At 46.8% G+C, this 25,234-nt stretch overlaps 1 protein-coding gene across 2 annotated transcripts in view; it reads left to right on the forward strand.

Annotated features, from left to right (window-relative positions):
• The window catches only part of Hbegf (heparin-binding EGF-like growth factor), a 61,481-nt gene extending 46,950 nt beyond the window's left edge, over window positions 1-14,531 (forward strand). The window contains exons 2-8 of one of the 2 annotated variants that reach the window (XM_005382031.2): window positions 2,287-2,424; window positions 2,694-3,006; window positions 3,214-3,387; window positions 5,826-6,003; window positions 11,461-11,616; window positions 12,713-12,803; window positions 13,135-14,531. In XM_005382031.2, the coding sequence (XP_005382088.1) occupies window positions 2,341-2,424; window positions 2,694-3,006; window positions 3,214-3,387; window positions 5,826-6,003; window positions 11,461-11,616; window positions 12,713-12,785 (978 nt within the window). In that variant the 5' untranslated portion in view covers window positions 2,287-2,340 and the 3' untranslated portion in view covers window positions 12,786-12,803; window positions 13,135-14,531. The remainder of the gene's footprint in view (window positions 1-2,286; window positions 2,425-2,693; window positions 3,007-3,213; window positions 3,388-5,825; window positions 6,004-11,460; window positions 11,617-12,712; window positions 12,804-13,134) is intronic. The other variant, XM_005382030.2, reaches the window with a different exon arrangement.
• Window positions 14,532-25,234: the final 10,703 nt, after the last annotated feature.

The raw sequence follows: 25,234 nt of genomic DNA on the forward strand, positions 1-25,234 counted from the left end.
CTGGGGAGCAGAAGCAGAGGATGTGGGAGAATCTTGATAACTGTGCTTTCCTAGTGACACCTCATTTTCAGCAATGATAGAGAACAAAATCCAGGTCCCCCTTGAGGTAATGCCCTCTGTTTTCTGCCCTACCCTTATCCCAGTGGCACTGTGTAGCCTTCCTTTTCTGGCCTTGTTGCTATCCCTTGAGTGCTCCAACTCTGTTTCTGCCTCAGTGTTTGCACTCCTCTCATGGCTTCTGCCACGGATGACCACAAGTGTGTTTCCTTTTCATTCAGGCCTCGGTTTCCATGTCAGCTGCTCCGTCATCATACCTAAAGTGTTACTTGGGGCAGGAAGAAGCGTCATCCTATAGCACATCATTTGAGTTTTCACTTTAGCACGCAACACTACAGAGTGCGTTTTCCTTGCTTGTTTTCACCTGATGTGTTGCCTGTTATCCTACTATAGAATATAAACTTTGAAAAAGCACAGTTTAGTTTATTTTTGCTGTTATTTGGTGGTTTTTGTTTGTGTTTGTTTCTTTGTTTTGAAACAGTGTCTTGCTCTGTAGTTGAGGCTGGGCTTGAACTCACTATATAGTCCAGGCTAGCCTGGAACTTGTGGCAATCCTCCTGCCTCAGCCTCCCAAGTGTTGGGATTAAAGGCATGTGACATTACATCTGGCCCTACCTGTTTTGTATATTGTTATGTCCTCATTGTGTGAGAAGTGCTCAGGAATTCTGGAATAAATGAGATTGCCCCAGTAGGAGTGGTGATTTATTTTGATCATAGGATAGCTAAGGTCTGAGAAGAGAAGTGACTATCCCAAATATAATTCAAGCCTTTCGTCTTTTTTTTTTCTTCCAGGCCCTTCCTGTAAAATCTGGCTGACACACAAACCTAGCTGGGGTGAGGCTCCCAGGTGTGATGAAAACTTGGAGCTGCCCATGAATGGGGCTAGGGCTGATGTGGGGGTGAAGAGGCAGAGGACAGAGCATGGGCAGGGAGAGGCAGGCCGAGGCAGGAGAGCAGGGTGTGCACATGGGCTGGGGGAGGCGGGTGATTTGGCCATGTGTCAGGAGGTGTCTCCCTCCACCCTCCCCTGAGGAGAACCCTGACCCCTAGATGGCTTTGCTTTTGGGAAGTAGGTGGTCAGGTAGCTGCTGAGAGAGAATGCAGGTGTGGCCTGGGCGGTGACCATCCGCTGAGGTTCTAGGCCCGATACTGATTACCCAAAGGAATAATTCCATGGTGGCTAATGGCCAAATAGGTGACAGGTGAGCTTCCGTCTGAAACCAACCCAACTATAGTATGGCACAGAGCTCCAGCCGCATGGCCCAGAGGGCTGGGGAAGGGAAAGAAAGAGACCTCTAAGGAGACAGAATGGTCAAGGTTGAATGCTTAGGGACAGCAATAACAACAACAGATCACATTTATTTGTGAGCTTATAATACACCCAGTACTGTACTAACTGCCTTATATGTGTTCCCTCATTCAATCCTCAAAAATCTCTCTACAAAAGAGGCATTATTATCACTATTACTCTCATTTAAGAGATGTGAAAACAGGTTCCATAAGCTCGAGTATCCTATCCCAGGGCTTGTAGTGATTCTGGTGCACTGTGGACGCCTATGCCTGCTGGGCCACGTGTGTGGAGGGCAGAGCCAGACTGACCCCTGCGAAGGTGGAGGTGGGGAGAAAACGGGATAGAATGTATATAAATAGCAGACCTGTTTTTATCCCTACACACGGCTGAATCAGGCAAGTACTCTAGCTGGCACCATTTGAGGGCTGTGAATGCCAACCCAGCCCTGTGTCAAACAACTCCCTCTCCAGTATGTCCCTGGGAGCTGAAACACCAACTAAGAGCATCATCTCTGTGGATCAGGATATGGATTCCAGAAGCCCCCTGTAAAAATATACACGTTGGAAGAGAAATACATCAACCTATTGAACAGTGTAGATTGGCCAGCTGCGTCCCATGGGAGAAGCCTCTTTTTTTTTTTTTTTTTAATGTTGGGAAAGAAGGTAAGAAAAAGTATGAGACTTATTTGTAATCTCTCTCTCCCATCTCAGAAGCCTGAGAATTATAATCCTTAGTTCAAATATTCTAAGTAGACTACGGAGGGAAGCCACTCCAGCGTCTGAGAGAATACTAACTTCCTTTGCTTTTGCTGGCTTGACACTACGTGCCTGCAACTTCAGCTCCGCTCCTCTCTGGTTATAGCACACTAGCCCTGCTGGCATTCCTGTGCACAATTTTTAAACGATCAACGAATTACTTCCTGTTTGCTGTGTTGATAGGCAAAAACATGTGCTTATGAAACTCGGAAGGTAACACAAGTGGGGAACCCTGGTATGGAGCAGGTCCGGCCCAAAGAACCAGGCCCGGACCAGAGCGCTCGACTCAGCAGTCACACGGCGACAGGCGCCTGGGGAAAGGTAGGACCGGGTCTCCGCCACCTGCCGGCCAGCAGTCCTACCCACAGTCAGAACGCGGCTGCCCTGGCCTGGTCCCAAAAAATGTGAGCGCCGCGAGTTCTCCCGCCCTTCGCCGCCGCGCCCGGCGAGTCGGGAGCCGCGAGGCCGGCGCCTCGAGCCGGGCGAGCTTCCCGGGCGGGCGGGGTGGGAGGAGGAGGGGCGGCGCGGGGCGGGGCGGAGCCGCGGCGCCTCCGGAGCCTTATTCCCGGCCTCCTGCCCCGAGCGCTCAGTCGATCCCGGAGCCGCGCGTCTCTCGGGGCTGGTTGACCTGGCCGACGTGCACAGCTCGGGTGGCCGCGCGAGCCCGCAGCGAGCAGACAGACGCCCGGCGGCCGCGAGCTGCGCGCGGGTCCCAGCCAGCTCGTACCCAGAAGCTGGCAGCAGACGGCGCCAAGGACTCTTCTGTGCGCCCCGCCGCCTGGCTCTGCCTACCCGCGCTCAGGGGCCACCGCCTCCAGAGCGATCGCTGCCTCGCCGTGCCCTGCGGGTCCGGGACCATGAAGCTGCTGCCGTCGGTGCTGCTGAAGCTTCTTCTCGCTGCAGGTAACAGAGCCGCTGACGCCCTCGGAGGTCGGGGGCGGGGGATGGGGGCGCTGCGTGGGGACGTGGGAAAGGTCGCCGCAGCGCCCCGGCGCGGGCCACTTGGTGGGGCCAGTGCGCGCTCGCGGGCGGACGTCAACATCGGTGCGTGGGGGCGCGCGGTCTAGGTCGGGGGTCTGATGTGGCCTTCCCCCCACCCCCGGAACGCAGTGCTCTCGGCGTTGGTGACTGGTGAGAGCCTGGAGAGGTTTCGGAGAGGGCTGGCTGCTGCAACCAGCAACCCAGACACCCCCGCTGGATCTACGGGCCAGCTGCGACCCGCGGGAGGTGACCATGCCCGAGAAGTCGTGGACTTGGAAGGATCAGATCTGGACCTGTACAAAGGTGAGTGCGAGGGTCCCTGCAAGCGTAGTCCACGATAGGCGATTGAAGAATAAGCTGGTCTGAAATTTATACTCTTGGGCCCCCCTGTGGGTTGGGGGATTTTTATGGGAGACCTTAAGGAAAAGCTGATGGGCTGATAGGGGGCTGGGAGATTTAGAAATGTAGGTGCTTTTTTGTTTTTGGGTCTCACCTGCCAGGTGGCTATCCTTGTGGCTGCTTTGGAACAGACTGAAACAAGTAGCTTGTCCTCTGAGCTAAGCTGGGTGGTGGAATAAAGCAGGGGTGGAATGCTTTCCCTAGAATTCCTATGTGAAAATGGGTGCAAATCCTACTTCCCACATCCAATGACTATTAAGTACAAAATAGAGAGAACAGATGTGGAGATGCCCAGACGCAGAACAAATGCGCAGTGTGAGTGTCCTCCATCTGTCTGTCTCTAAGCTGGGGAAAGCGTGAGGAACCCCTACTCCCTACAAGAGACCAGCACCTCTAGAGAAGGCTATGAATGGGGAGCCCTGGGGCCCTAGAGGGTTTTATTGAAATGTGGGGTGTCTGAGTGCTACTCAAAGCCTAGAGACTTCCTTGAACTTCTGAGAAGACTCAAGGGAGTAGGACCATGTGGGTCCCTCTAACCAGCATATGTGCCTGTAGCTGTGCTTGTAGCATAGGGCAGTTACCCAGGGCCTGCTGGAGTCCCTGCCCCTGGCCACCTGCAGTGGTTATCAGGGGTGGGGCAGCACTAAGCCCTGTGGGCCGGAATGGCTATATTTGGTTGGAAAGATACCCACCTGTTATAGCACCACCTCCTGCTCTGCTCTAGCTTTGTGTAAAGTAAGATTCTGCTCCAAAGCTGAGCCTGAGCTCCCACACATCATCCTCTCAGTGGTCTTCGGGATCACCAATGCCCTGGAAAGCCTAGATTTTCCTGGCTGTCTTCTCTTAGGCTGGCCAGGGTTGGGCTGGGCTGTGACTCACTCCCCACCCACATGGCTGCTCCTCATACCTCTGCCGACCTGACTCACTGCTCCCTCTCACAGGAACCTGGCTATTGCCCTGCCAAATTCTCCCTCCCTTTTCTGATTGGCTTGGCCCTCCTGCCATGCTTTTCCTGCAGTCCTGTTCCGTGGGTTCCTCTGACTACCTGCCTCAGCTTCTAGGCTCTCAAGGGGACTGGGCCTAGACAAGGGACCACAGACCTAATCTCAGTCCTACATGATCTCAGGCAAGTCACTGCCTTTTCCAGTCTCGAAGTTTTCACCTTGAAAATGGAAGCCAAAAAAGAAAGAAAGAAAGAAAGAAAGACAGAAAGACAGGCCATGGTGTTTGTTGAAGTCACTTCCAGCGTGACGGTTCTAGGTCTCCAGTCTGATATATTATGCTCAGCCTCTGTCAGACACAGGCTGTAGCTATGGACAGTGGGCACCCTTTTCTTATTGGTAGATTGGGAAAGAGGCTGGCATCAGATCCCAGGACTAATGGGCAGAGTCCATGGTCAGTCCCAGCTGCATGTCTGGATAGGGTTGTTTTTCCCCTGAGCCTCTAAAGCTTGGAAAGAAGGGGACCACCATCATAAGTCCAGTTCCTTCAGGATAATTCCTTACCTTCCCTCTCTATCCCATGTATATATTGTACCCCTCATCCCAGAGAGCTATAGCCAGGAAATCTGGGGATAAATGTAAATGGATCTTTGAGGAAATGGGTAAACTATAGAGTACATAAAGCAGGATAAATATTTTACTTGAATTGGATAGCCAGCTTCCTATTTTAGAGCCAGGGCCTGTCCTGAACTTGTGGTTCCCCGACACAATGAGAACCTCAGTACTAATGGGAACCCCAGAGGAGGGCACAGGAAGACACAGACATTCTTATTTTAGGGTCCTCCCATCCCCAAAACATCCAAATACCGTCTATAAAATACCGTCTTTTTATCCAAATACCGTCTTTTTATCTGTGATACTCTCTTCCTGCAAGTGGGTCACTGCGCACAGCATCAGGAAAGGAGGCTGACTGAAGGCCAAAGTAGAATGGAGTCAGTGTGAGGAGTGGGGCAAGGGTGAGGTTGGTAGTCCTACTCAGCAGGCTGCAGTTACTTGAGGAAGTAGCATTGTTGGAATGAGGGTTTTTTTTTGTGGGTTTTGTTTTTTTTTTATACCAAGAATTGAACTCATGACCTCATGCTTGCCAGGCAGGGGCTATGCTGCTGAGCTATATCCCCAGCCTCCTGGGATGAGGTTCTTAAACCTTCCTTAATTTCAGAGTTCCTTCTGACAGTTCTGCCCGTTCTTCCTTTAGCTCTTAGGGGTGCTGGGCCAAGGCACCTTCCCAGGATTCTGACCTCATTTAGGTAGGGTCAAAGGATGCATAGTCCTTCCAAATACCACACTGCATTGATCTTCCCCTGAGGAGTCTAAAGATTAACAGGTGCCTTTCTCCTACAGTTGATTTTTCCTCTAAGCCACAAGCTCTGGCCACACCAAGCAAAGAAGAGCATGGGAAAAGAAAGAAGAAAGGCAAGGGGTTAGGGAAGAAGAGAGACCCATGTCTTCGAAAGTACAAGGACTTCTGCATTCACGGAGAGTGCAAGTATCTGAAGGAGTTCCGGGCTCCATCCTGCATGTAAGTGTCCCTTTGCAGGGTGGAATCTCATCAGCACACTGTCAGCCACGTGACTACTTCTCAACCTCTGGCGGAAGTTGGGAGGGAGGCAACTATTTTTAGTCAACGGAAGGCCCCACCACCACCAAAGAGGATGCAATTTCCTGTGGTATGGGTTTGTGATGCTCTTTAATCCTTGGGGACATTTCCTGCTTACCCAGAAATGAGCATGTGGCTAGGAGAGCTGACACCTGGAAGTAGGCCCTTCATTTCTGCCTCATGTCCTACTTGGAGGGAGATGCTGGTAGGAAACATAGCACAGCAGGCTTCTGGGTGGAGTGGAGCTCCTGCAGGCAGGTATAAGGTGCATTTGGTCACAGGTTGTGCAGATATGTGCATACTTGGGTGTGTGTGCACAGGAATGAGCAAATGCGGGTTGATTTTAAGGTATCCCAGGACTTAACAGAGAGGAATCATCATGGGGCAAAATGAAAGCCTTCCTCCCTTCTGCCTCACCCCACAAGCACCAAGAGGTGGGGGACATGGAGGGCATTGGCCTTTAGCCATGTAAGTGGGAGAACACATCCTTTGTGCAGGGTTAGGAGGAAATGGAAGACTTTATGTCAGTTTCCTGGGTAGATTTTCATGGGCTAAACCCAAACAGGCATCAGCCCCCAGTCAGGCAGCATCACTCCTTCCCTGGGTAGGAGCGTGGGTGGAGGGGTCATGGGTTCCTTAGCCTCTCCTAGGCCAAGCCCAGCAAGTGGCTGCCTTGGCAGTCCCTCAGGGATGACAGCACTGCCATGCTGTCTGGCAGGCATAATGTCACCACTGTGCCTGAGGCCAGCATCCCACATCAGGCTGCAAACATCCACGCTTTCCTGTGGGCAGGCAGGGTCTGGGGCCCTTGTGACCTGAATACTCTGGAAAGTCGAGGACACTTACATACACACTACTTACTGTCCTGCCTATAAGGCTGGATAGTATCTCTTCTGCCTAGCATCTCTTCAAATATTTTAGTTTGAAACAGGGTCCCATTAAGTTGTGATTTTGAACTTTTGATCCTCCTGCCTCAACTCCTGAGAAGCTGAGATTATAAGTGTTGTGGCCATACCTGGCTTCGTTTTGCTTTTAAAAGCTTTTCTGCCCGGTCTGATCACACATAGCAGAGTTACCTTGTATTTGGCAGTTGGCAGACAGACTCATCTCCCTACCATGTTCATAGTCAATCTGTCCTTTCCTGTAATATCCTTGTCAGAAGCTTGGTATTGGAAGTCGTTTAAGAGTGGCCTAGAAGCCAAGCATGGTGACATGTACTACTGGCTTCCCCAGAGAAGGAGGACTGAGTTGAGGACATTCCAAGCATCCCTGGGTGGGGTTGAGATTTGTGTCTTGCCCAGAGCCAGCATCCACCAAATCAGGCCTAGTGGGGAGGAGCACATGATCCAGAGTTTGAGGCCAGTTTGGGCAACAAAATGAGACTCTGTCTCAAAAAAAAACACAAAAAAACAAAAAACAAAAAAAAAACCACATAGAAAGTCCTCATACCATCCCTCCCAATGTCTTGGGACAGGGCAGGAAATGTTTGTCTTAAATTTGTAAAATGGCATCATTAGCCCAGGATGGAGAAGGTGATTCTGAGGGTGGTCAAGATAGACTGGGGCCAGGAACCTGCGGGGCCACATTGGATGTGGGACTTCTGCTGCTTGACTGAGAAGCCTTGCAAAGCTGCTCTCCTGAAGAGGGGGGCTCAGCTGACCAGCTAAGCTCAGAGAACCTGATAAGTGTCCCCAGGACCACCTCTCCAGTCCTAGGGATAGTGATAGTGATCATAATGGTGCATTTCTCCTTTATCTCAGAGCTTCAGTGTTTACTTATAGAGTTCCAGTAAGATTTTATATAGGCCAGTTGTTATCCTAGAGGACATTTAGGCTTTTACTAGCCTAAGAGCATAGCAATCTAACTTGAAGACTTTATGTCAGCTTCCTGGGCAAATTTTCATGGGCTGGACTAGGATTCTTTGTTTGGTCCAAGTGCCTCCTATCTCCTTTGTATTCAGGGCAAAAAGCAGCGAGAAGACACAGAGCTCCTGGTTTGGGGCAATGTGACATCTGTATACCTACATCTGAGATACTTTGTGGCTCCTTCTTGCCTCCAGACCCTGGAACCACCAACCGGGGTGTGTCCAGGCTGCAGTTTGCGGCTAGTCAGCTTCCTGAACCAGCTCTCTGCAGCCACCATGAGCAGGAAAACCCTTCTACATCAGCAGCCAAAAGTTGCCCACAAAGAGTAGTATCCTGGGACACCAAACTGGCTGCTGACCCAAAAATTGGCTGCAGAGTTCCTGAGGCTGGAGGAAACTTGAGGGCCATTGGAGTGGGGCAGACCCAGTGCTGGAAGAGAGACAGGCTTGGGGATCCACTTGGCCTTGTTGTCCAGGTGCCAAGAAGGGATGGCAAGCCCCATTCTTTTGGCTCCACCTGACTTGGGTGCCTCATTCTGTGGGATATGGGCAGTATGCCCTGTTTTCAGATTGAATAATTATCTATACATAGGTGGAACCTGGCCTTTACAACATGCTTTCATCCATAAATATCTTCTTTGATCTTTTTGTGATACTCTTGTGGGTTGGGTGTTTATTATTTCTGTGTTTTACATGAGGAAACCAAAGCATAAAAAAGTAATGTGACTTGCCCAAGACCACCTGGCTAGAACTAGTAGGAGAACCAGTCTGGAACTTACGTGTTCTCAGGCTCCTCCATTGCATGGTGCCCCCTCCGCCTTCTCAGTAGAGGTAAAGAAATCTCGTGTGGAAGGCCCTTCCGGCCCTAGAGCATTCTTGTGTCTGTTGTAATACAAGTTCTGAAATGGGTCACAGACATAGAGAGGAGGAACGTGTCCTAGTTTGATGGATGCTGGCTCTGGGCAAGACACACGATCTCATCCCCACCCTGGGATGCTTGGAATGTACTCAACCCGCTCATTCCCTGGGGAAGCCAAGAGTTAGCTGCAAAGGGAGGGGGAGGTAGATAATATTAGGATGTTTACATTATTATCTTTTTGAGTCAGGGTGGAGGTGTAGGGATTATGTAACTGAATTTTGGGACTCTGAGACCAAGCTTTATTTCTATCATCTGAGTAACTACCTGTGGGGTTTGAATGATGGGCTTAAAATGCAAAAGAGGCTCAACTTCAGCTCCTCTCTCCCAGGACAGTGTAGTCTCTGAAGTCATGCAGAGTGAGTGCTGTGTTGAATCCCAGGCACTGTCACTCACTAGTTTTATAACTTTAGACAAGTTATTTAACAGAAGTTAAACCTCAACTACTTCGTCTTTAAAATGAGACTAATTGGCTGGGTGTGGTGGCACACACCTGTAACTCAGCATTTGGAAGGCTGGGCTAAGAGGATCACTGTAAGTTCAAGGCCAGCCTGAACTATGTAGTGAGAACTTGTCTCAAAAAACCAAAAAAATAAATTAAATTAAATGGAGATAGTAACTTCTGCTTCACAGAGATGGTTTTGAGATTTATGAACTCATGAGGCTCTGGGTTCAACACCTGCACCAAAACAAGCGAATGAGTGAGATTTTATGAAGTAGTTCTTGTGAAGCAGTTAGCTTGGAGTACTTGACTCGTGATAAGCCTTTAATGCTTGCTATTTATTATTAAAGCTATGAATATATAGTAGTAGTAGTAATAATAATAATAATAACAACAATAATGCAGTCAGAGAGCAGGATCTGACAGTTTCAGGAACCTATCAGAGCATATGTTACCTGGACTGTTTAGAGCAGAAGAGTCATGAATTTAGAATCTGCTAAGAGTGGTTTTGGGTCTTTGCCCTGCTGCTTCTTAGTTGTGAAGCTTGGCAAATCACTTAACTTCTCTGGCCCCTGATCCCTATGCACAAGTGACTTCCCAGGGACACTCCTAGGAGCTTCCTCCAAGTCTTAGCAGGTTGGGGGTCATCTTTCTACCGCCTGAACTGATGGGACAGATGCACAGGAGGGTGGATAAGGGACTGTATACTATCCCGTGTGACAGTGAGTCTGCCCTACATTTATTCTGCAATGAGGTGGTCCTTAGAGCACCCAGGAAGAGCTGGGCAGGGAGATGCAAGGGCAAGAATGCAGGCGCAAGGATGCAGAGACCCCTCTGCCACTGCCAGGTCTGGGCAGGTCTACTCCTCATAGCACCCCTGATGCCTGACAGCAGGAAGAAGGAATTCCTTGCCAGGAGGAGGGCACACACCTTCCTTTCTAGAAAAGCTGTAGCTCAGAAGAGAGGCCACCGAGTTCTCAGTGCTTCTTCCTCCAGCAGCTAGCGGCCTCCTATCCTCAGACTGATGGTGTTACCACCCACTGTGGCCGGTGGCTAGGCTTGTGGATGTGAGAGGGCAGCAGGCTGAGCTCAGGGTCAGAAAATCCTTATCTGTGCTTCTGTACTGTTGTGTGACCTTGAGAAGCCACTCAACCTTTCTGTAGAGTGGGACTCCCACTTACATCAAAGGGTCTCAGATGTTTCGCTAAAGGGAAGGATGTGAATATACTTCTTCAGCCTGGAGTCTTTGTTTTTTGAGACAAGATTTCACTATGCAGCTCAGGCTGGCCTTGAACTCACTTTGTAGGCCCCAGGCGGGCCTCGAACTCACAGTGATCCTCCTGCCTCAGCCTCCTGAGTTCTGGAATTACAGGCGTGCACCACCACTCCCAGCCAGCCTGGAGTCTTTCTAAGAGCTTCAGGGAAATGCTTTGTATTAGAAGAGGCAGTTGCCGCATGATTTGATTCTTGAGTGACAAGAGCCAAGAGATTTTTTTCTGACACTCTTTTATGCTCTGGCAAGGCAGCTGGACAGTAAGATGTTATCTTGGTTTGTTTGCTTTGTCCTTTGATGAAGGAGGCCTGATAGCCCAGCTTCTACAGGTCAGAGATTATACCTAAGCTACCAGGTTGGGCCTTGCTCCAAGGGGGAGCTGAGAGTTAAGTGAAAGAAATCTGAGGAAAAGAACTCCTGGCAAAGGAACAGGGCCTATTAATAGGCTGGGCAGTGGTAGGGAGGGACTGGACGCTTGAGGCAGTGATGGGCAAGGCTGGGTTTATTTCTGGGTCAGAATGTTGAGGGGCCTCACTACAGGGAGTGATATTGAATCCCCTCAACTCAACGCACCAGCCCTTGAGCCCAAGGCCTCTTAAGAGGCTCTAACTTCTGCCTTAGCACACATATAATGAATCAGCCACACATGGTCGTATCTGTACTGAGACCTTTAAGTCCTCTCTTGCTTTTTCCCTCCACCTGGAGCAGGACTCTGGGGCCAGAGAGCTGGAAGGAATGGTGTGTGGGGTTGTTGAGTGAGGGAAGGAAGCTATGGAGCATTCAAAGGAGGTGATAAATAGGTTTGGTTTACGTAGGTGAAGGAGCTGGGGAGAGAAAGAGAGTGCAGACCACTAACCCTGCTTCTTTATTCTGTCTTGAACTAGTTGCCACCCAGGTTACCATGGAGAGAGGTGCCATGGGCTGAGCCTCCCAGTGGAGAATCGCTTATATACGTATGACCACACTACGATCCTGGCTGTGGTGGCTGTGGTGCTGTCGTCTGTCTGTCTGCTCGTCATCGTGGGACTTCTCATGTTTAGGTGAGTGTTGGGGGGCCCCAGCCGGCTGTTTTGGCATGTCACTCCCCTTCCTCCTTCTCCTGGGTCTTCCAAACTCTTTGCAGCTGAGTTCCAAAGAGACCACACGAACCCCATTCTCTTGCCTCACATCTGGAGCTTGTTCCTAGATGTGGCTTCTCCACAAACCTAGTTTCTCTGGCATGACCCAAGGCCAGTGTCTAGAGCCCAGGGTAGCCCTTGCCAGGGCTAGCACTGTGACGATAGACCACAGTGATGTGTGTGACCCAAACCCAAAGTGCTGACACTGAAATTAAACTTGAATACTGAGGGTTTTGTTTAGAAAAAACAACTCATGCATTAACATCTCTTGTCTTAAAAGAAAAACAAATAGCACACACTGCATAGGTTCACCACCACTGCCCTGGCAGCTTCTGCCCCTCACACATTTTTCTCTTCATACATTTTCCTCACCTGGCTCTGTTCTCTGATGGCATTAGTGTATGATCTGGCAGGGAAGGCATGGTGGTGCTATTAGTATATCCTTTTAATTCTGAGGCATTTGGACCTCCGGCCAGACTTCCAGTCCAGTTCTGTTCTGGGTTGAGAAGAACTATTAAGCACCCTATGTCTGTTTTCAAGCTACTCAATCCATTGTGAAACCTAGAACAAGTTGCCTGTCTTTCTGACAGGGATTGTACACTCTGTCAGGGATTGTACACTCTGTCCCTCTACCTTATAAAGCTCTTGTGATGATCAAATTCATGATGTGAAAGCTCTTTGTAAAATGTAGCCTGCTACTGGGTGTGGTGGCACATGCCTGTAATCCCAGCATTTGGGAGGCTGAGCCAGGAGGATTGCCTCAAGTTCAAAGCCAGCCTGGACTACATAGCTAGCTAGACCTTGTCTCAAAACAAAACACACATACAAATATAGCCTGCTGTTAGAGACAGGCATCTCTCAGGGAAGCTGGGCTTTGACCAGAAATCTGTGTCATTCCTCTGGGCTTTTCCGTGTAATGGAGGGAGCCATCATGGCAGAGTTTTTTGGAGTGACCTGCTCCGGGACCTGTACTTTATCTTAGCAAGCAGGTCTTGCTCACAAAACTTCTCTTCCTCAGGTACCATAGGAGAGGAGGTTATGATGTGGAAAATGAAGAGAAAGTGAAGTTGGGCATGACTAGTTCCCACTGAGACAGACCTTTGCTCAAGGTAATGGTTCATCCTTTGCCCCTAGTAATACCAAGGGGCCAAGGCATGAGTGGCTCTTGGGTCTCTTTCAATGAATGCTGAATTCTGCTCTTCCCTCTGGGCTGAGAATCAGCATCCAATGGCGAGTTAGTTACAGAAAGACTGCTGGAGAATCATGACCAGGTAGGATGAAGTTGTTGGAGTTACCTGAGAGCACAGCTTCTTCTGTGGTTAGCCCTTGTTCTCCCTCCTTTTCCTAGATGACCTTTTCACTTCTTAAGATTGTCTTCAGAGGCACCTAAGACCTCCTTAGACCAGACCCAGCTTTAAATGCTTTCCTCTTATGCTTCAGGAATCAGCGGAGGACAGCTACCTCTGAGAAGCCACAAGTTGCTTGCCAGCTCCACAGAAGGAAAGGACTTCACAACTAGCCACGGAGACTTCTCCATGTCCAGTTGCTATCTTGATTGGGCCTCCCATAATTGCTTTACCAAAATACCAGAACCTTCACGTGCGAAACAGAGTATGTCCAGTGGGATCTGGATCCACGGAAAGTGGAAGTGTGTGGCATCTTCAGGACCTTCTGATTTTCCCCACCAAACCCACTCCTCTCTCGATTTAAAAAACATTTAAATACTTATCTTCTGGATTAAAATCTCGGTTAAATTTCATATGCTCCAGGATCTTTGACTGAAAGTACAAAAAAGAGACAGAAAAGCATGAAAGATTTGTGGACTGGAAGAAAGCAACAAAGGCTGAGAAGCCATGCACTCAAGTAGCCACCAACGGACCTGTAACTTGGACCCTCCGGAGCTGGATTTGATGAGCTAACTGTGAAATACTGCAAGCCCAAGAACTCTGAATTTTGGGACTTCTACCCAGATGAAAAAAATAACAACTATTTTTTGTTGTTTGTTTGTTTGTAAAATGCCTCTTAAATTATATATTTATTTTATTCTATGTATGTTAATTTATTTAGTTTTTAACAGTCTAACAATAATATTTCAAGTGCCTAGACTGTTACTCTGGCAATATCCTGGCATCCCCACCGTCTGGCTCAATGCTGTACTCCCCTGTGGCAAATCTGAGATCCTCTGTGACCCATCTGTTTCTGAAGATCTCCCAGGATCAGAGAGCCCCAAGGAGAGTTCTGATGGTTGGGATGTAAGAATTAACTTGGTCAGAGCCGCTCCATGAGTCGGACTGCAGTCTCGCCTAGGCAGTTTTGTCTACCATTTGTGTTTTGAAAGCCAAAGGTGCTGATGTCATAGTGTAACAGATATCAGTGTTTCCCTGTGTCTTCTCCCTGCCAAATCTCAGAAGAGGCTGGGTGTCCACGCCTGTAGCTTCTCTGACTCCCCCCCACCACCCATCCACAGAGTGGGCACGCGGTCTGCCTTGTGTCAAGACATTTCTCTCACTCCTGCCATTCTGGTGCTGCTCCATGCAGGGTCAGTGCAGCAGAGGACAGTCTGGAGAAGGTGTTAGTGAAGAAAATGCTGAGGAGGAACAGGGAAAATTGGAGTTAACTGTTCCTGATAAATTGGTTAATTCCCAATTGCTAAGGAAAAGATTAGAAGTAGGGGAAGCTGTGGGTAACCCCACCGCATCACCAAAACTACCAAGGAGTGCTGTCATGGTCTCTTCTGGAAGTTCTTGGTGCCATTTTTGAACTGTTACAGCCTGTGTTTCCAAACCTGGTTCATATTTATACTTTGCAATCCAAATAAAGATAACCCATTCTCCATAGTGTGCTTGTTTATTCATTTATTTATTTTTTTGAGAAAGAATAGTACTATGTAGTCCAGTTTGGTCTGAATTACGTAGTCCAGGCTGGTCTGGATTCATTATGTAGCCCAGGCTGGCCTCAAACTCACAGTGATCCTCCTGCCTCAGCCACCTGAGTGCTGGGATTACAGGCATGTGCCACCACACCTGTTGATAGTCTGCTTATTTTAACTGGGAACTGGTTTAATATGGTTCTTTCCTAAGCCATTTCTCTTTCTTTCTTTCTCTTTCTTTCTTTCTTTCTTTCTTTCTTTCTTTCTTTCTTTCTTTCTTTCTTTCTTCCTTCCTTCCTTCCTTCCTTCCTTCCTTCCTTCCTTCCTTTCTTTCTTTCTTTTTTTCTTTCTTTCTTTCTATCTTCTTCCTTCCTTCCTTCCTTTTTCTTTCTTTCTTTTTTTTTTTTTTCCAGTACCAGGAATGAAACTCACAACCTTGCGCTTGCCAGGCAGGTGCTGTACTGCTAAGCTAAATCCCCAGCCCCTCCTTTTTCTTTCTTTCAAAGAAAGAGAAACAAAAAACAACAAAAAAAACCCCACAAATTTCCAAAAAAATATGATAAGAGGGTAACAATGGTTAATACATTGCATATTGTTATCTTTAAATTACTCAAAGTATGAGATATCAGCATTTAATTGTCCAAACAATATTATCACAGACCTATCTTTTCAATGAACTGAGAGAAATTAGTAGTATAGCTATCTTAACTATCTTTTATGTATATATATTTTTTTTCCCTTTTGCTTTTTCCTTCTTTTTTCCCCATTCCCCCAAACCAGTATCTCTTTCCTTTTGACGTTTCTTCCCATTTTACAAGATCGGGCCGGGGATATAGCCCAGCAGCACAAGCTCCTCCCTGGCAGTGTAAGGTCCTCAGTTTGATTCACGGTACCAAAACAAACAAACAAAAACACTCTACAATATCTATTGTACATTTTGGATCACATTTACTCCTTCAGTTTCTCATACTGGGGAGACAATGCAATGTTTGCACGTTTATGTCTGATTTATTTCATTTATGAAATGAAAGTCATTTCTTGATGTTGGGCTCTGTATCAGGCATGTTTATGTACACTATCTCAGTATTCTCAATAACTCTGTAATAAAGGCACTGCATTTTTCCAGAAGTGGAAACTAAATTTCAAGCAGATAATATAACTACTTGAGGGTACACAGTAACTCCAGTAATTATGTCTTAATATGTAACACCATACTACCTCTAAGGTAAGAAAGAATAGACCTTTGCCATTTGAAGTTTGGCTGGCCGTAACCAGCAAAGACACACTCTTTCAGTCAGCAGGCCCTGGACTCAGAATTTAATCCTGGGCTGTATACAAGTGAACAGGCATTCCCCTCTCACGCTCCATTAGTCAATCCATCAGCAAATCTTGTCAGTTGTATTTTTATTTTTATTTTTAGTTGTACCTTCAGAACACATGCAATACAGTCATTTTCCCTGCTTCTGCTATCATCTAGTCCCGTGCAACATCCCTCCTATCTGGACTCCTACGATAGCCTCCTATCTTCCTAGTGGCACCTTGCTTCCATATAGCCTTTCCCCCACATGATAGCCAGGTAAAAATGTAAAACATAATTCATATTATGGATAGCTCAGTGATAGACTTGGATACTTAGCGTACAAGATGTCCTGGGTTTGATCTCTACCATCACATATACAAATATAATCCAGGTCTTATCTGTTTGATAGGCCTTCCCTCACCACAATATTATACATTACAGTCCTCTGTTCTCCTTACAGTGCTTTATATTTCCCTACAACCCTAATCACCAGTAACATATTCCCATTTTTTTTTTTTTTTTGTCCATCTGCACCTGTTAGACATGAAGATCGGGGTATGTTCATTGTTCTAATCCCAGATTCTTCTCTTTCTCCTTCTCCTTCTCCTTCTCCTTTTCCTTCTCCTTCTCCTTCTACTTCTCCTCCTCCTCCCCATCCTCTTCTTTCTCCTCTTTCTCCTTCTCCTCTCCCCCTCCTCCTTCCCCTTCCCCTATTCTTTCCCTTCCTCCTGATTCTACTTCCTTCTGTTCCTCCTCTCTCTCCTCCTCCTTTTTTTTTTTTGTGTGTTTTTTTTGTCTGATTTTTTTAAAGACAGGGTCTCACAATATAGTTCAGACTGCCCTTGATCTCACCCACTATGGCCTCAAACTCATTACAATCCTGCCTCAGTCTCCTGAGTGCAAGTGCCACCATACCCAGATCCAGATTCTTAAACGATATAATTGAGTTGGGCATTCAGTATTTGTCAAATGAATATAAGAATTAAAATTCAGCCCAGGTGTGGTGGTGCAGCCCTGTAATCCTGGCACTTGGGAGGCTGAGGCAGGGGTCCAGACAGAGAGACAAATTCCCATATCCAATTTGTCTCTCTGTCAAGACCAGCCTGCGCTACATAATGACTTCAAGGTCAGGGGAACTACATAACAAGACCCTGTCTTAGAAAAACAAAAGCTAACCCCCTCAGAAAAATTAAAATCCTATTCAGGTGGGCAAGTGGGCAAATGCAATCAGTGGGATTATAGAGAGGCTTTTTTTGGGAAGGGTGGACTGACATCCTTCCCAGGAAAACAGGATGGAAGTGGAAACTGGGGCTTATCACATGGCCTAGTGTCCTGGGTGTGCTGGAGGTAATGAGAGCCACTGGGAGGCCACGCACAAGAGCCTCTGGGGAGCCCTTCCTCATCTTCATCCTCTTTTCTTGGAGAGTTGTAACATTCTGAAGTTTCTCCAGGGCCCACACAGACATCTTGTATGTCTTTTAGTTATCCTTTCGGATATCCTTTGGGTGGCAGTAACTACCAAACCTGAGCATATGAATACCCCAGAACCCTGCAGTTCACTCCTGGGCATGCACACAGAGAAATACCTTTGTTACCAAAAGATGTGTCAGAGTGACCCTTGCATTGCTTACAATGGCTAGAAATTGGAAACCATCCAGATATCCACCAGTACTTGATTATGAAATGAACAAATAAACTCTGATATATGAAGACAATGAAGTACTACGTAGCAATATGGAAGAATCTCAAACTATTGCTAAGTAAGAGAAACCAGACAAAAATGAGTCCATTTTGTGTGAATCCATTTATATAAAACTTAAAGGCAGGCAAAATTAATCTATGGTGAAAAAAATCAGCAAGGAGATCCCTGCTGGGATTGGTGGTGCCTGGAAGTAGGCAGAGGTGGGACTTCTGGTATACTGATGATTTTGCCATGCTCTGGGGCTCATTACACAGGTGTATTCACTTTGAGAAAATTCACCAGGTATGACTTGTGCATTTTTCTGTATTATACAATGCATGTAATAACAAGATTTTTAAAGACTTGGATAGGGACTCTTTGCTATTGCATTTTAGATGATTCTGTAAAGGATCAATGTCTGAAGTTAGCAATCAGAGAGTAAGGATATCAGAGATAACTGTGGAGCACTGAGTTCCTTTAAACTGTCTGTGGGCCTCCCTTTGCTGTTGCAAGCTCCCATCTCAGGTCTTTACACTTGGCTGGGCTTTTCTGGTCATGCTTTGTTTCTCCAGCAATGCTTCCTGCAGACTAAGGGCTTCCTGTCTCTCAGCTGCTCTCTCTTACTGCCTCTGTTGCTGATGAGAGTTCCCATTGGAGGTCCTTTGGGTTTCTTTCTGGTTGATACAGTGGCCCTTGGAGCCTTTGAATCCATAGCCCCTTCTCAAGATTGGCCATCAAAGAAAGTGGCCCCCTCTGCCCTGAAAAGCATCTATCTTTTCTCTGTAGACTCCTCTTACAGTCTCCTTTGAGATACTTTCTTTTACAATACAATGGCCATAATAATCATGATTAGGTTAATAATTTTTTTCTTGCAGTGCTAAGGATGGAAGCCAGGGCCTTGAATATGCAAGGCAAGTGATCTACCAGTGAGCTATATCCCCAAACCAGAATAATAAATATTCAATATTCATGAAGTAGGGGATATAGCTCATTGGTAGAGCACCTGCCTGGCAAGTGCAAGGTCCTGAGTTCAGTTCCTGGTACCAACAAAAAAAAAAAAGAAAGAAAGAAAGAAAAATGAAAAAGTGAATGGTTTAAATATTCATGAAATGCTCACTATATATAACCCCTCCTTCAACTGCACACTTTACAGGCACTATTTCATTTACAACTCATCACAACCAGGGAGCTAAGTGCTCTTACTGTACTATAGCAGTATTATAGGTGAAAAAAGTGAGGCTGAGAAATGTTGGGTGATATACTCATGCTTAAGGGGGTAAAAGCAGGATGTGAACTGGGGAAACCTAACTCCTAAGCCTGCTCTCCAACCACTAAGCACACACACTCAAATGAGTTTTCTGGGCCAAACTGGTTTTTTCTTTTTCCCATATCCAAAAATAATATAGTAAAAAAATCATATGACAAAGATTTACTGTAATTCCTTAGAGCTCAAGAGTTTCTTCTCCTGCGCTCAGTTTACAAATTCATGAAAAAATGCCCCAAAGTGGCTTATGAGGCACAGCAAAAGGGACAGGCGTGCAGGCTGAACTAAACCTGGGTCGGAGTCCAGCCTCCACTGTTTATTTGGAAAGCACCTTTGTGCACGACACCTAGCCTCTCTGAATTTGCCTCTCTGCCTGGACCCCAGGATGGGGTTTATCTCTGGAATTGCAAAAAAAAATTTTAATTAAGACAAATAAAAATTTCATCCTCAAAGAGTTGCAAAAACTGTACATGTGAGTAAAATGCCTGGTTCTGGCCCAGCTATATGCTACATAAGAAGTAAATGTTGGTTACCATAAGTGACCTGTACAAGGAGCTAATTAGTTGCTGTGCTTGATGGTGCACACCTGTAATCCCAGAACTCAGGAGGCTGAGGCAGAAGAATCACAAGTTTCGAGGCCAGCCTGAACTGTACATGGAGACCCTGCCTCTAAAAAAAAGGAGCTAGTTACTGGCACCGTTAAAACCCAGGCCTCTGATTGCCAGTTTGCAATTCTTTCCTATAGAAGCACGCAATGCTTTTCAATCACTGTTTCACATTTTATTATCAACTTTAGTTTAAAAGAAGCCCTAAAGGGTCTTAATCAGTATTTGTGGATTTAAGCAGCCATGAAACAGCAACTCTGTCCAAATATATCACTTCAAATGGCTGGCCTGAAATTCTTCCCTTTGTCAACAATGCCTGAAATTCAAGCTTCCTGTTTGAGAATACTAATACTCCTGGGAATAGCTATGAGTTAAAAGGCTGACATTCTTTGGTGGTGTAATTCATTTTCATTTCATTCACTCAGCAAACATTTGTGGAGCTCTCCCTACCATCTTCCAAATGAGACCCAGCTCTGAAGAAGAGGGCATTTTGATGCAGTGACAGTGTGAGGTGGATGGGGAAAACAGGGAGAAAAGAAGGAGTTTTGGAGAAAGGACATTCATTTTTTCATTCATAAAAGTTGAGTAGGCACTTAAAATGTACCAAGTACTATTCTTGTCACTGGAGAATCAGCCACTTGTTCATGAAATATGCTATATTTGTAAGTGAAGAAATAGAATAATCTCAGAAATAAGTAACACTCACACATACCCCAGTGACACAATGTCAGTAGGGTCGGAACATAAGCAGCTCAAGAAAGTCTGCAGAGGTAGCGTCTGACCTGAGACAAACAGGGATCAAGCATGTGGAGCCCCTGAGACAAAAATAAGTTTAGTATGTATGGGGAAGCAAGGGGCCCCTGCAGCTGCAGCATGGTCATCAGAGCTTGAGAGGGAGGTGAGAAAGATCATATGGAGCCTCATAGATCATGGTAACCACTGGGAAGCCCGTGGAATATTCTGAGCAAGGGCACAGTATGGTTTAATTTGTTTCAGAAACGTGACTGCAGGATGCAGGGCAGGCTTTAGGGAGCACAGTGGAAAAAGACCAGTTAGGAGGCCTCTGTACTCATCTAGGTGGCTGGAATTAGGGTGGTAACAGAGGAGGCAGTGAGAAATGATCAGGTGCAGGAACTATTTTGTGTAAGTGCTTTTTTTTTTTTTTTTTTTGTTTTCTCCGGTACCGGGAACCGAACTCACGACCTTGCGCATGCCAGGCAGGTGCTTTTGCCGCTGAGCTAAATCCCCAGCCCCAGGTGCAGGAACTATTTTGGAGGAATCATCTCTAAGATATGCTGATGGATTAATGTGGGCATGCGGGGAAAAGACAAAGATGGCTGCGTGTGGTGGCACATATCTGAAAAGTCTCAGCATTTGTGAGGCTGAGGCAGAAGGATCACCATGAGTTTGAGCCCAGCCTGGGCTACATAAGCAAGTTCAAGGCCAGTCGACTATAGAGTGAGACCCTGTCTAAAAAGAGAGAGAGAGAGAGGGAAAGGGAGACAGGATGACTTATTGGGTTTTAGCTCGAACAACTGTGTAAACAATAATTATTTTGATCAATAGAGGGAGGACAGGCTGGGAATACAGCTCAGCAGCACAAGCGTCTGCCTGGCAAGCACAAGGTCCTGAGTTCAATTCCCAGTACCAAAAAAAAAAAAAAAAAAAGGAAGGAATGGGTGAGGGAGGGAGAAATTTTTTGCTGGTACTAGAAAGGAGTTGAAGGGGCCAAGAAATTAAAGGATTCTTTTTCTTTCTTTCTTTTTTTTTTTTTTTTTTTTTTGCTGGTACTAGGAATTGAACTCAAGACCTTGTGCTTGCCAGGCAGGCACTGCATCACTGAACTATATCCCTGGCCCAAACTATTCTTTTGTGGACATGCTAAGTCCATATGGGGTGAAGGAGGGCACTAAAAAGAGGACAATGAGTGAGAGGCAGATGATGGTAGGAGAGAAAGTAAGGCAAAAAAGGCATTTCCCTGACTCCCTAAAACAGGAAAAAAGTAAAGACACCTGGTCTTTGTATGGCGTTTCATAGCTCTAAATTATATTTCGCTTATAGGATCTTATTTAATCTGTATATGCCCCAGGGAAGTGGTAGTATTAATAGCCCCAGTTAATGACCATGGGCCCTGAGGCTCAGAGCAGAACAGTAGCTTACACTAACTAGGCTACTATTAGCTAATGCAATTTTGCTTCATGCTGACCTTGCTCAGGCCCTTCAATGATTGTACTTCTGTCCTGGCCACTGTTTTCCAGAGAGGAGAGGATAAAAGCTCTGTGATTTCCTCCTTGCTGTGTTAAGGTGCTCCCACCATGCTTCCAGGGAACAAACCAACCTCATCCAAGAATAGAGGAGGAAGTCAGAAATGTCCCTTCCCAAGACTGGTTTCCGGAGTGTCCAGCCACCACCAAATTAATATAATTTGGAGGTTGCTGTGGTTTGGTCTTTGTTTTTGAACTTTTAACATTGCACATTTTTTCATGATTGTCCTCTTGACTGATGGAGAACAGGGACCTCTTAGCTCACTGCCACCCACACAGCTGTGAAGGAAGCCAGTTGCCCTCTTGCTTTTCAGAGAACACCCCTTCCTCTTCTCTCTCCTCATCTCTCCCTGTGTCTCGGTCTGTCTCTGTCTCTGTCTCTGTCTCTGTCTCTCTCTCTCTCTCTGTTCCCTTCTAGCATCTTGGCAATTACTAATCAGCAGAGCATCTTAGGAAAAGGGCTCCTTTCAGCTGCAGTTAGTGGATCAGAGCATGTGGGAGGAGTTGCAAAGACATATGATGTGGGTGTAGGAACCAGACAGATGGGAGGAATTAAGTCACCCCCTCCCTCCTTATTTCCATGCCCAACCTAGAAGTCACTGGGGTAGTTTGCTTATAAGGAGGTGCTGGTTTTATTTTCCACCCCTCTGCTTTTGACAGTAGACTGATTGACTTCAATGGGCGTGCAACAGAAAGGAGAAGCTACCAGCTGGTTCTTCCTGATGCCTCTAGTGAGTGGGCTCAGAATGGCTATGGAAACCATGTATACATCCAAGGGTCTGTTGAAAGGTCTTGCTTCTATTTTCTCTGTGCTCCTGATGTGATGGGGCTTTGGAAAACACCGTGCTTGGTAAAGGGGCCAGATCAGGTGCACTTAAGAAGCAAGAGATTGCCTAAGAAATCTCACCTAAGCTTAACGCTACAGAGGTAGGCATCCTTCTCCAGGTGTGTCCTTAGACACCTTCTAGAGAATGTGTACCACCTAGCTCCAATCCTGGCTGGACTGGCCACTCTCCCTCTTCCTCCCACATCATCCATTCTTGGAGAGCGCAAGGAAGATTGTGCGCTTCCCACAGAGGCTTTGATGTTCTTCTCCCATCACTTTGATCCCACTGTGGGCTGTTATTGTCTATCTGCTTATCCATTTTTCCTGCCATGCATTTTTGGAGGTCATGAAGCACATTTTTTTTTTGCTGCTCTGCATTCCCACATCCAATCCAGGCTCTAAAACATCAGAGATGCTCACTAAATCTTTGTCATATGCATGAATGAACAGACAATTGAATAACTGAATAAATGCATGAATAAATTAATGAGTGAAAAGACAGGTTAAGAATTCATTTTCTGGATGAGACAGGCCTGTGTTTGAATCTTCATCATGCCATTTGATAGTTTTTTTAATAATCTTGGACAAATTATTTAACCTCTCTAAGCCTCAGCTTTCTTACTAGTGTTTTTGTGGGGTTACAGTATATTAAAGTACTACAGAGCCTGATGAAGTAAGTACTCACTACATAATAGCTATTACTATTGTTAAGCTCTGCCATCTAATCCTGTGGCAAGTTTTACCCTCATGGATCTTGTTCTCATGTCTCTGTTTCTAGATTCATTGCTCAGCTGAGTCCTTTCTAGACTTAAGGCTTGGCCTTCAGGGCTGTCCCAGTGGGCACAATCTGGGGTCAGGATATATAAGTGAGCACAGCATGCGCTTTTCTGAAAAGGGGAAATTGTGACAGGGCCCCGCCTAAACAGGTCAGCTGCCACCCCCATTGTCTCAGGGCTTCTCTGCTGGCAGTGTCTTCAGGAAAATAGGAACAGTGCTGCATTTAAGGTACCCAGATGACAGACCCATCAAATATGTGACCTTTTCCTGGGAAGCTTGGTTTCCATGGTGAGCAAGGCCTCACGCTCTTTATCAAGCCTCGCTCTGTGACTCTCAGCCTGCCCTGGAATGTGATGGCAGTGGCCCCAGCAGCTGGGTGGGGACATCTGCCCATAGGCTGCCCCTCTGACATCTCCAGGATAGAGGAGGGGCTAAAATAGCCCCCTAGGCTGTCTGATGCTACACTGGAAGGATTTGCACAGAGGCCTAACACTCTCCCCTTCACCCCCATCGTGAACACATACGCTTTTAATGGCTCACAGCCAAAAAGCCCAAGTAGAAAGAAGGGGCCTCTTTCTGTGCACCCTCATCTTAGGCATGGGCCCTGACCCCCTCTGCCTCGTCTTGGCAGCCAGGACTGGAACAGAGTGCTTGCCTCCCGGACCTTGTCAGAGCATTTATTCAGCCCAGCCTCTGCAGCTGCCAGAACAGGAGCTGAATGCTCCCTGCATCTGCCAAAGCTTGCTAACTTCTTTCTTCTTTCTTTGAGCTATGCACACGGAGGCTGCTGAGGAATGTAGCAACTACCCTCCCCGCCTCCCTCATCCTTTCTCCCAGCGCCTGTACTCCCCTAACCCCCAAGCTGGAGTCACACCAGAAAAATGCAGTGGAAGAAAGAAATCCCCCAATGTGTCATGATATTACATTTTCGCCTGGTGCTCGGAAACAAGAAAAGTGCCTCTCCCAGGGTGGGGGTGGGGTTGTGGCGGGGGTGGCAGAAGTAGTGTGGTCATAGCCAGAGCTTTGTGAGTATCACTGCTATACCTCCCTGGGGCAGATCACCTGCTCCCTTGGGATTATGTTTCCTCATTAATAAGCGGGGGCGGGGGGAGGTCGGCGCGCAAATTATTCTGACTCAGATTGCAGAGACACAGAGAATTAACTGGTAGCATTGAGAGCACAGATATTCCTAGAAGTGCCAAGGGGTGCTACATTGCTCATTCATTCATTCATTTGTTTATTTATGTGGCACTGGGGATTGAATCCAAAGCCAGCTCCCTCCATATATACATATATATATTTAAATTTGAGACAGGACCTTGTTAAATCATAAATTGTCCAAGCTGAGTTTGAACTTGTGATCTTCCTGCATTAGCCTCGCAGAGGGCTAGGATAACAGGCATAGGCCACCACACACAGTTCACATCACAACTATAAATTGGTAACTACTGAATTAGTTCACTGTGCACATGTAGTCATTCAAAAAGTGACTACTGCCCAGGATATAGCTCAGGGGCACAAGCACCTTCTTGGCAAGTGCAAGGTCCTGAGTTCGATTCCCAGTAACAAAAAAAAAGGTGGCCACTGATTCCTGCCTTATTCTACAAACCAAGAACACTATCTTGAACAGGATCCAGGCTCTACCATCTAACAGGAAAGACCTACAAAAAGTCACAGCAATAAAGTGTCAAGAGAGTTGTGATGGGCAGTAGAAGGTTTCAGATCCAGAGGTCAGAGAGGTCAGTTTTCTGAGCAAGTGAAATTCAACCTGGGACTTGCCCATCAGCTGTGGTCTAAATGAAGAGGTCAGGAATAGTCTACACTAAGGGCACTGCCACGTCAGAGAGAGGATGATGTGAATGAGGAACTGATGGGTTGATGTGACTGGGGTGACTAGATGTAGACCGCTGGGTGGGGCTCTGCAAAAGTAGAGGCTGGGCCAGATTGTGCAAAG

The sequence above is a fragment of the Chinchilla lanigera genome, unplaced genomic scaffold, assembly GCF_000276665.1.
Source record: "Chinchilla lanigera isolate Chin_1 unplaced genomic scaffold, ChiLan1.0 scaffold00017, whole genome shotgun sequence".
NCBI lineage: Eukaryota > Metazoa > Chordata > Mammalia > Rodentia > Chinchillidae > Chinchilla > Chinchilla lanigera.